Below are 12,188 nucleotides of genomic sequence, written 5' to 3' on the forward strand. Positions count from 1 at the left end.
TTGTACTCTTTAATTTTGACCAATAAGGGAGCGACGGTTGCATGCTTTTATTTTATTTGCCATTCTCATAATTTAGAAATCTCTCAAATATGTCACACATGATGTTCAGACATGTAGGTTAATTAACTAATGTGTTTGGATGTATCACTTTAAAAATTAAGGCATTTATACACAACAAATGTCATTATTTGCAAATCAATTGCTTGGAGTTGCAACATGGACGGCTTTTGGAAGAAATTACGAAAGTTTTGTTCCTTGATAACTTGATAACTTGTAATAGCCCTGCTAATAAATAGAATAAAATATTGTCACAAGATCCTTGTCGTATACAGTGAGAAGCTTATCTCGGCTAGTAAAAGAGGCGCTGCTATCGCAGTTAGTTTAAATGCTCTTTAGTTAGTTCAGTGAGAAGAAATAAAGATCTATAGGGGAAAAAAATAATGTTTATTTTTATAGGGACGGAAACGGACTAGGTAAAGACCGTCCGTTGCAGTGAATAAAATCTGCCACTTTTGTGACTTGAGGTAAAAATGACAAACCCATATGAACATAAAATTTCATGGTGCTATCTTCGTTTATGATATACATATGCGTAATTGTCTCCTTTTCCTTTATATCCAGCAAAAATCGGCAGATTTTTTTTGTAGAATGTCGGGAGCCTCCTTGACTAGTGTTCCCGTTCTATATTCTATAGTCAATGACACCTTTACCGGTTCCGGTTGCCGTAAATGCTAAATTTGAAACAAAATTTGGTGTATGTCTAAGATCCGTAATAAATTACCTGTAATTATGTCAACATTTAAGAGCTCTTTTAAAATTGTATTTTATTGGAAAAAACTATTCGCTTGAATTTAAACTACAATTATAACATAACGTTGATTTCTGGGCATACTGACTCTGAAAATCAATCAAATACAGTAGGTGTAGGTGGACAGGGGTTGGACACAAGGGGGAAGGGGTAAGAAATCTGCGGGGTCGATCGATACCATTTCAAATACGTAGTTTTCAAGACCTGCCTGTTGCAGTTTGTTGCTCAAAAATATCTCTAAGGTAAGATTTTTTCAATATCGCAACAATTTTATTAAAGGTCATTTGAAGTAAAAATATTAAAAAATGGGAAGCAATCCTGGAATATTAGCAATTAGCCCTCGCAAAAGTGCTGATATCTAAAAACAGATTTTTTACGTTCTAAGATATAAAATGATTCTTGCTAATATCATTTACATTTTGCTGCTAATACCAAGGCTTTTAAATTAATAACAAATTCTATATGATTTATTTCAAAGAAAAACTTATTTTGGAGCACCATATGCTTAGAACCAGATATTTCTTTTGTGTCCCAATATAATAAGATTCATGCTAGTACCATTCACATTTTGCTGCTAGTATCAAGACGTTTAAATTAGTAACAAATTCTATATGATTTATTTTAAAGGAAGACCTATATCGGAGTACCATATGCTTAGAACCAGATATTTCTTTTGTGTCCCAAAATAATAAGATTCATGCTAGTACCATTCACATTTTGCTGCTAGTATCAAGACGTTTAAATTAGTAACAAATTCTATATGATTTATTTTAAAGGAAGACCTATATCGGAGTGCCATATGCTTAGAACCAGATATTTCTTTTGTGTCCCAAAATAATAAGATTCATGCTAGTACCATTCACATTTTGCTGCTAGTATCAAGACGTTTAAATTAGTAACAAATTCTATATGATTTATTTTAAAGGAAGACCTATATCGGAGTGCCATATGCTTAGAACCAGATATTTCTTTTGTGCCCAAAAATAATAAGATTCATGCTAGTACCATTCACATTTTGCTGCTAGTATCAAGACGTTTAAATTAGTAACAAATTCTATATGATTTATTTTAAAGGAAGACCTATATCGGAGTACCATATGCTTAGAACCAGATATTTCTTTTGTGTCCCAAAATAATAAGATTCATGCTTGTACCTTTCACATTTTGCTGCTAGTATCAAGACGTTTAAATTAATAACAAATTCTATATGATTTATTTAAAGGAAGACCTATATCGGAGTACCATATGCTTAGAACCAGATATTTCTTTTGTGTCCCAAAATAATAAGATTCATGCTTGTACCATTCACATCTTGCTGCTAGTATCAAGACGTTTAAATTAGTAACAAATTCTAAATGATTTATTTAAAGAAAGACCTATATCGGAGTACCATATGCTTAGAACCAGATATCTCTTTTGTGCCCCAATATAATAAGATTCATGCTAGTACCATTCACATTTTGCTGCTAGTATCAAGACATTTAAATTAGTAACAAATTCTATATGATTTATTTTAAAGGAAGACCTATATCGGAGTACCATATGCTTAGAACCAGATATTTCTTTTGTGTCCCAATATAATAAGATTCATGCTAGTACCATTCACATTTTGCTGCTAGTATCAAGACGTTTAAATTAGTAACAAATTCTATATGATTTATTCTAAATGAAGACCTATCGGAGTACCATATGCTTAGAACCAGATATTTCTTTTGTGTCCCAATATAATAAGATTCATGCTAGTACCATTCACATTTTGCTGCTAGTATCAAGACGTTTAAATTAGTAACAAATTCTATATGATTTATTCTAAATGAAGACCTATATCGGAGTACCATATGCTTAGAACCAGATATTTCTTTTGTGTCCCAAAATAATAAGATTCATGCTTGTACCATTCACATCTTGCTGCTAGTATCAAGACGTTTAAATTAGTAACAAATTCTATATGATTTATTTAAAGGAAGACCTATATCGGAGTACCATATGCTTAGAACCAGATATTTCTTTTGTGTCCCAAAATAATAAGATTCATGCTAGTACCTTTCACATTTTGCTGCTAGTATCAAGATGTTTAAATTAGTAACAAATTCTAAATGATTTATTTAAAGGAAGACCTATATCGTAGTGCCATATGCTTAGAACCAGATATTTCTTTTGTGTCCCAAAATAATAAGGTTCATGATGATAACTTTTACATTTTGCTGCTAAAGCCAGATGTTTTAATGTAAAAATATTAAATTCGATATTATTAATTTTAAAGCAAGTTTTATTAGTATCTCATGAATGGTTCAACGGATCTTGGCATAGATGTAGAACATAGCATTGCAGAACACAAAGGCTACTAATTTTTTTTAATGCCGCGCGGGCAGTGTCGCGGGCTACAGCTAGTTACAAATAAATTAATGGTTATTTGAAAAAGGAGAATTTGATAAAAAAAAAAATCATGAAATATTGTGTTTTTTGCTTTTTTTTTCATTCTTGTTTTAGTTTTTTAACAAATGATTATCAAATTTTTTAAAGACAGAAAATTTAACAAATAATAGTTAAAAGCTCTGTTCTCCTGGTGAAATACCACAACTACAGGCACACAGCAGATAGACGTAAAGTGGGTGGAAATCCTCATTTTGTCTGATATATATATTATAATATCATATTGAATGATATTTTTCAAAATGACGTTACTATCTCATAATGATCAAATAACTGACAAAATAAAATATTGTTATGGCCGCCGTGTAAGGAATATGAGGTTCCTACGTTTACTTACAGTCCTAACTTAGGTTAGTCTACGAGCCCCACAGTGAGGACGTATAGTGAGCTGATGCTGATGATGGATGTTTCCTTAATTTGTAAATAATAATGTTGGATTGTAAACATTGTATGTATTTATTTTATAACTTAAGTTTAATAAATGTTTTTTTTTCTTTCTTTCTAAATAACTCCCCTTCCAGTTGATATATTTATTTGTAATTTGGAACATACATTTTGTTCCGATGACAACGGAATTTTTTATCGATGTCATTGCAAATCTAAGATGGCCGCTACTACAAAATGACAGTTGACTATTTTTATACAAACATTACAACATGGGTATGGAATCAAAGGGCTTAACTAGTAGAATACTGCGATAAAATCGAAATAAAATTGAAATAAATTCACAAAAAGGAATTTTTTTTTAAATATTTTTCAATAGGAATCGTTTTTATTATTTAGACTTGACATGTTGTCACTTTAGAAGATTTGCGATATCTAAGATTTGCTATACCATTTTCTTCTGCCCAACTTATATTGGTAGTGAAACAATAAAATTCTGATGTTTCAAGGTAATAAAGAAACATTAAGCAAGAATATAGTCGAAAGATGATTCAGTTTCTAGATGCTTCAGGCGATCAGAATGCTTACGGTGTTGCTAAACACTTCACGTCCTACATAAAACGATTTCTTACAGTTGAATAACACTGCGTTAGTGCCAAAGATGAACGTGGAGGAAGAGGAATTTTTAAATCAATTTCAAGGAGAAATACTGGAGGGCATCATCGACCTCCTGATTTTGCAGTCGGATAGTATTAGCGACTTCTCAACTGAGTAAGGGCTTTCACTAATTCCTACATAGAACAGCCATGTGTGGCAGTTAGTAATAACCCCATATTTGAAGGCAAAGAGTATTATTATTGTTAACAATGTGTTATTTTGACTTGCCTCAAGTACTATTAGAAGCAATCTTATTCAAAAACAGAGTTTTGGCAATGGAAGATGTATTATCTATTTTTGTATCAAGTTTTTATTAGTAAACATTCAGTCAATACTATTACAATGTTGGATTTTTGTTTTTCTTGTAATAAAGTAAGTTCATTTATTTTAGGCCAACCGGTCCTCCGCTAGTGGTATCCGTACTCTCGTCAATTTCGCAAACTGAAGAGTACTGGTTGCATGTGATAAAATGCGCTGTACGAAAAGTCCCCCACTACGCTATAAATGTCATCAATGATATAATTACGGACATGCCATGCCCTACTGTAGAAACTGTCAACAGGGTAAGTAAATGTTATATCTATTGAAATGTATTTTTGCACTTTAATATTAAAATTACTTTTAATAATATGATTGTTTAGCTGTTTCGCGAGAAATTCCAGCTATCGTCTGCGCGCGCGGCCAATCCGCGCTACAATCGCCAAGCGGAGAGGAACATTTGTGTGGTGCTTTCTTGCCTAGCCAACAAGTTGGCAGGGGGGCCAAGTACGCGAATATTCACGAGAAATGTTTGCAACTATCTTTTCCAGTTTTTTGTAAGTTTTAAATGTATTTATTACCAAAATAAGAATTTAAAAAGAAAGGATATTGTTGGTGAATGTTTAAAATTTAAACCGTACAAGATCAATAAGGCGTATAACTTCTCGAAAAATCTTCAACATTATATATATCAGAAGGCAAGTATTCAATGTTAGTTATGTAAAATGTGCTAAAGTAAATATGTTTCCTACATGATAGTTTGATCGATATACAATTATCTATTGTATATAGCTTTTAAAAAAAAAAAAAAAAAAAAACAGGCCAACGTGAAAAGCTAAGTAAATATGAAAGGAACAAACGGAATTTCCGTCGATCATATTTTTAGGCGACTTTTCTTTTTTTTATAGGTACTGCGGCACAGATCGCGGCAATTATTGATGGCTTTCCTTACACTGGAAAAGTTCGCTGTTACAAGCGAAAACAAAATTAAAATCGAACAAAAACTTGCACAACTAGGCAGAAACCCTTTACTCGATCTGTTGGAGTACGATAATTCCGATGATTGTGTTTGGCGCCAAATCGGATTTTGTGCCAGATGGGCTTTGGATAATACTTGTAAGTGCTTTTATGTTGTTGTCGGAGTATTGCATATCCCTATACCTAGTACTAGTGGTTTGTATGCTAGTGTAAATTAAGTTGAAGTATATATTGTTAGGGACTTTATTCTAATTCGAGTTATATAAATTCCTTATAATTACTTATGAAATAATAATCTTCTTATTCAATTGGCATAACAAACTCCTCCATCTCCTATTGAGGTATCAAATGAAAGGGGCCTAAAATTACCACTACAAAATGTCCGATAACATACTATTAACAATTTGAGTATGAAATAAAAGGGCTTAATCGGAAAACTACAATACTAATAAATCCAAGATGGCCGCCTCTATAATACAAGCGCTGCCATGTTTTGCTACCTCTTCAATATACTAATAGTGGTAAAATCCAATTCAAAACACTAACTAAATATTGTACTATTGTAATATAATATTACTAGGTATTAAAAGCAAGAATTGACTTCAAGATATTTTAAATAGTTCATCTATTTCTAGTTACAGTACCGGGGCGGCAACCTTCTTACCTATCTGTTGATATGAGTCGCATAAATGTGATTTTCAACCAAAATACCCAAAGGTTTATGAAAATCTCTCCCGACGGACTGGAGGTCCGTTGTGACACCAGTGACTTTGGAACATTGCGCGCGACGTGCGAAGTGACCCGTGGGTCTTTTTATTTCGAAGTTCGCTTGATAACAGGCGGTCCGATGCGCATAGGCCTTGCTACGTCGGAATCTAAAATGGTATTATTTTCCTTCTAATACAAGTAGGGAATAAAAATGCAATCTTATTGAGATCGGCTTAATCAATTTTTACGACGGTTTTTTTTTTATATACAGACGGATACTTATGCCATTGGAAGTGATGAAAATTCTATTGGTTACGACGGCAGCACAAGGTGTCTTTGGAGCGAGGGCGCTTCTCGCTATATGTTCGGAATACAGTTTTGGCGTCCTGGCTATGTATTCGGTTTCCACGTAAATACCATCAGGAGAAAGATTCACTTGGTACAAAACAGGTCAATCGTAACGATAAATATGCCTGAATTTTTTGATAACCCTCGGTGAGTATTTTCTCATATTTTGTTTGATTTGAATTAACAAATTTGTATGATGCTAATCCTTACTAATATTATAAATGCGAAAGTAACTCTGTCTGTCTGTCTCGCTTTCACGCAAAAACTACTGAACCGATTTAAATGAAGTTTTGTACACAGATAGTCTAGAGCCTGAGGATGGACATAGGCTACGTTTTAACGCGAAAAAGGGGTTGTAAGGGGTTGAAAGTGGGGGTGAAAGTTTGTATGGAATTATCGTCATTTTTACAGGTAGAAGATTGAAACTTATTTTCAAGGCTAATTTGATAAAGATAAATATGAAATTAAATTTTTGGAAAATTTTTACCCCCAAGGGTGCTAAATAACAATAGGGGATGAAATTTTGTTTGGCAACATATTCGGTTTTGGTGAATGTTTTGTTTAATATGCTTTGCTGTAACCCTTACCAATATTTAGTCTAGAGCCTGAGGAAAGACGTAGTCTACATTTTAACGCGAAAAGGGGGTTTGAAGGGGTTGAAAGTGGGGGTGAAAGTTTGTATGGAATTATCGTCATTTTTACAGGTAGAAGGTTGAAACTTATTTTCAAGGCTGGTAATTTGATAAAGATAAATATGAAATTAAATTTTTGTAAAATTTTACCCCCAAGGGTGCTAAATAACAATAGGGGATGAAATTTTATTTGGCAATATGTGAGGTTTTGTTGAATGTTTTCTTTAATATGTTTTGCTATTACCCTTACCAATATTTAGTCTAGAGCCTGAGGAAGGACATAGGGCACATTTTAACGCGAAAAAGGGTTTGCAAGGGGTTGAACGTGGGGGTGAAAGTTTGTATGGAATTATCGTCATTTTTACAGTTGGAAGCTTGAAACTTATTTTTGAGGTTGCTAATCCTTACTAATATTATAAATGCGAAAGTAACTCTGTCTGTCTGTCTCGCTTTCACGCAAAAACTACTGAACCGATTTAAATGAAGTTTTGTACACAGATAGTCTAGAGCCTGAGGATGGACATAGGCTACGTTTTAACGCGAAAAAGGGGTTGTAAGGGGTTGAAAGTGGGGGTGAAAGTTTGTATGGAATTATCGTCATTTTTACAGGTAGAAGATTGAAACTTATTTTCAAGGCTAATTTGATAAAGATAAATATGAAATTAAATTTTTGGAAAATTTTTACCCCCAAGGGTGCTAAATAACAATAGGGGATGAAATTTTGTTTGGCAACATATTCGGTTTTGGTGAATGTTTTGTTTAATATGCTTTGCTGTAACCCTTACCAATATTTAGTCTAGAGCCTGAGGAAAGACGTAGTCTACATTTTAACGCGAAAAGGGGGTTTGAAGGGGTTGAAAGTGGGGGTGAAAGTTTGTATGGAATTATCGTCATTTTTACAGGTAGAAGGTTGAAACTTATTTTCAAGGCTGGTAATTTGATAAAGATAAATATGAAATTAAATTTTTGTAAAATTTTACCCCCAAGGGTGCTAAATAACAATAGGGGATGAAATTTTATTTGGCAATATGTGAGGTTTTGTTGAATGTTTTCTTTAATATGTTTTGCTATTACCCTTACCAATATTTAGTCTAGAGCCTGAGGAAGGACATAGGGCACATTTTAACGCGAAAAAGGGTTTGCAAGGGGTTGAACGTGGGGGTGAAAGTTTGTATGGAATTATCGTCATTTTTACAGTTGGAAGCTTGAAACTTATTTTTGAGGTTGCTAATTCTATATAAATAAATATGAAATTAAATTTTTGTAAAAAATTTACCCCCAAGGGTGCTAAATAACAATAGGGGATGAAATTTTGATTGGCAATATGCTCGGTTTTGGTGAATGTTTTGTTCAATATGTTTTGCTGTTATCCTTGCCAAAAAGTCTAGAGCCTGAGGAAAGACGTAGGCTACATTTTAACGCGAAAAGGGGGTTGTAAGGGGTTGAAAGAGGGGGTGGAAAATTGTATGGAAGTATCGTCTTTTTTTACAGTTAGAAGCTTGAAACTTATTTTTGAGGCTGCTAATTTGATATAAAGAAATTAATATTCAATATTTGAAAAAAGTTTACTCTTAAGGGTGCTAAATAACAATTAGGGATGAAATTTTGTTTGGGAATATTTTAGATTTTGTTGAATGTTTTGTTCAATATGTTTTGCTGTTACCGTTACAAATATTTAGTTTAGAGCCCGAGAAAGGATAAAGACTACTTTACAACGCGAAAAAGGGTTTGTAAGAGGTTGAAAGTTAGGGTGGAAATTTGTATGAAAGTATCGTCATTTTTACAGTTAGAAGCTTGAAACTTATTTTTGAGGTTGCTAATCCTTACTAATATTATAAATGCGAAAGTAACTCTGTCTGTCTGTCTGTCTGTCTCGCTTTCACGCAAAAACTACTGAACCGATTTAAATGAAATTTTGTACACAGATAGTCTAGAGCCTGAGGATGGACATAGGCTACGTTTTAACGCGAAAAAGGGGTTGTAAGGGGTTGAAAGTGGGCGTGAAAGTTTGTATGGAATTATCGTCATTTTTACAGGTAGAAGATTGAAACTTATTTTCAAGGCTAATTTGATAAAGATAAATATGAAATTAAATTTTTGGAAAAATTTTACCCCCAAGGGTGCTAAATAACAATAGGGGATGAAATTTTGTTTGGCAACATATTCGGTTTTGGTGAATGTTTTGTTTAATATGCTTTGCTGTAACCCTTACCAATATTTAGTCTAGAGCCTGAGGAAAGATGTAGTCTACATTTTAACGCGAAAAGGGGGTTTGAAGGGGTTGAAAGTGGGGGTGAAAGTTTGTATGGAATTATCGTCATTTTTACAGGTAGAAGGTTGAAACTTATTTTCAAGGCTGGTAATTTGATAAAGATAAATATGAAATTAAATTTTTGTAAAATTTTACCCCCAAGGGTGCTAAATAACAATAGGGGATGAAATTTTATTTGGCAATATGTAAGGTTTTGTTGAATGTTTTCTTTAATATGTTTTGCTATTACCCTTACCAATATTTAGTCTAGAGCCTGAGGAAGGACATAGGGCACATTTTAACGCGAAAAAGGGTTTGCAAGGGGTTGAACGTGGGGGTGAAAGTTTGTATGGAATTATCGTCATTTTTACAGTTGGAAGCTTGAAACTTATTTTCAAGGCTAATTCTATATAAATAAATAGGAAATTAAATTTTTGTAAAAATTTTGCCCCCAAGAGTGCTAAATAACAATAGGGGATGAAATTTTGTTAGGCAATATGTAAGGTTTTGGTGAATGTTTTGCTTAACATGTTTTGATGTTACCCTTACTAATATTTAGTCTAGAGCCTGAGGAAGGACAAATCCTACTTTTTAACGCGAAAAAAGGGTTATAAGAGGCTGAAAGTGTGGGTGGAAATTTGTATGGAAGTATCGTCATTTTTACAGTTAGAAGCTTTAAACTTATTTTTTAGGCTGCTGATTTGATATAAATAAATATGACATTTGAAATTTGTAAAAGTTTTACCCTCAAGGTTGCAATGTAACAAATCGGAATAGGGAATGAAAGTTTGTATGGGAAGATGTTTATGTGAATATTTTGTAAGTTTAATATTTTTTGGCATTTTTTATAAGTTTAAGTAAAAAAAACAACAACAACATAATTCTCGACCCGTAACCCAGAGGGGTAGGCAGAGACTCAGGACCTACATGTGGCGCGGTCCGGGCACACCTCTTTCTATGTTCTTCTACATACATCAAAGCATAGCACGTTGGTTAAATAAAATAATTAGCTCAAAAAAAATGCTACCCAAAATAGTATTTCACGCGGACGAAGTCGCGGGCACAGCTAGTAATTTAATATAACAGTATCATCACATCTCTATCATCTTATTACTGTTACAGGCGCACCAAAAGATTTTACCCTGCCGTAACCATGGCACCGTACGTACAGTGCCGATTCAATTTCGGTTCCGAACCATTTGTCTACCGTGTGCCTGAAGAAGGTCCATACTCGACTTTCAATGAAGTCGGTCAACTCACCCCTGAACAAAAGATGGTAATTATGATTTATCCTCCGACAACATAATCCGCCAATCCTCACACCAGGATCGTATTGTCTTTGAAATTAGGCTCCTAAAAATTCAAAAAACATTATTTTGTGCAAAAGTACATTTTTATGATTTTACACAAAAAGTTGTAGTTTTAACAACCAAAACCTATAATTTCAATACGAGTTAAATCAAGCCTTTTCTTTTGTAAAATAATTGATAAACTTTGAAGGTCTTTAACGCCTAAATTACGCAATTTAGGATTGAGGTAAGTTTAGTCAAATCGCCATATTTGTACACTTTATCCCCATACACCTTATATATTTAGGCACTATCCTTTTCTCGAAACAGTTCAGGCCATTTTAATCCATCTAAAACTTCATTTTGGATAAAACTTAAATAGATGCCTGAATTTTTAACTGTTGACTTTGAGCCATGTATTATGAGTGTTTGATTTCTTGCAGGTGAAACCCAGGAACTTATTCCAAATGGAGAATTCTGTCTTTAACGAGAACAACAACGCCTGCAAAATATGCTACGATAATCCCGTTAACGCAAAACTGCTTCCGTGTGGCCACGAGTAAGTATATCAAAATACTCCAGCAAATTAACTAATACAAAGTATCCAAGTATTGGTCCCTTTTTCAATAATAATGTGAACTTCCCCTTGTCATAATATCACTATAAAAACTGTATTATTCAAATCTATATATATAAAAGAAAGTCGTGTTAGTTACACTATTTATAACTCAAGAACGGCTGAATCTTAGAACCAGGAAACGGACATAGGATAGTTTTTACCCCGTTTTCTATTTTTTATTCTGCGCGGACGGAGTCGCGGGTAAAAGCTTGTTAATTATATATATTTTTTTCATTAATTTCAGCACATTTTGTCGTGCGTGCGCATCCAGATTCCGGGTTTGTCCTATTTGTCGTATCATAATAACTAGTCGCATCTAAGATGTATCTCATTTTTCCGTATATTCTATGTGTTTTTTTTATTGTATCAAATATAATTGATATTAACTTTTCTACGATTTTATGTGAATGGGGAGAAAAACTTAAAAGTCTAAGTAGGTAACGCCAGCGCGAAGTGTTAGTCTGTTGTTTATCGAAGTTTTTATATATATTCGGGCGATTTTTTTTTAGAAAATATTCCTTTTTGACTGTACCGGAATTTAAAAAAGAGCACCGAAGTAGAAATGCATCTAAAGCTCTAAAAAAAGTCATTTTATGCTTTAAATAAAAAAATTGTTATTTTTTTATTTTTTGAGTGTAATTTGTAAGAAATCGTCGCTACAGCTACAGTTTAAAGTTAATTCGTATATAAAGTAAAGAATTTTTTTTTAATATCTGCGGCATATTTAGTGTTACAGTCACTTTTGCTCAACCTAAGTGAACAAAAGGTAGTTTTTCTCCCTGTAGTTAATCTCAGGATTTATATTAATTTAATAAAAATTAAT

General features: G+C 33.2%; 1 protein-coding gene across 2 annotated transcripts; it reads left to right on the forward strand.

Annotated features, from left to right (window-relative positions):
• The first annotated feature begins 935 nt into the window (after positions 1–935).
• On the forward strand, positions 936–11,858 carry LOC106719934 (RING finger and SPRY domain-containing protein 1-like). 2 transcript variants are annotated; one of them, XM_014514422.2, is made up of 10 exons: positions 936–1,050; positions 4,260–4,396; positions 4,674–4,845; positions 4,924–5,097; positions 5,449–5,656; positions 6,154–6,401; positions 6,498–6,721; positions 10,580–10,733; positions 11,190–11,305; positions 11,610–11,858. In XM_014514422.2, the coding sequence occupies exons 2-10, from the start codon at positions 4,287–4,289 to the stop codon at positions 11,683–11,685; spliced, it is 1,482 nt and encodes a 493-aa protein (XP_014369908.2). In that variant the 5' UTR covers positions 936–1,050; positions 4,260–4,286; the 3' UTR covers positions 11,686–11,858. The 2 variants fall into 2 exon arrangements, with proteins under 2 accessions (XP_014369908.2, XP_014369907.2); XM_014514421.2 differs by lacking the exon at positions 936–1,050 and adding an exon at positions 3,854–3,901.
• Positions 11,859–12,188: the final 330 nt, after the last annotated feature.

The sequence above is a fragment of the Papilio machaon genome, chromosome Z (assembly GCF_912999745.1).
Source record: "Papilio machaon chromosome Z, ilPapMach1.1, whole genome shotgun sequence".
NCBI classification, from domain to species: Eukaryota; Metazoa; Arthropoda; class Insecta; order Lepidoptera; family Papilionidae; genus Papilio; species Papilio machaon.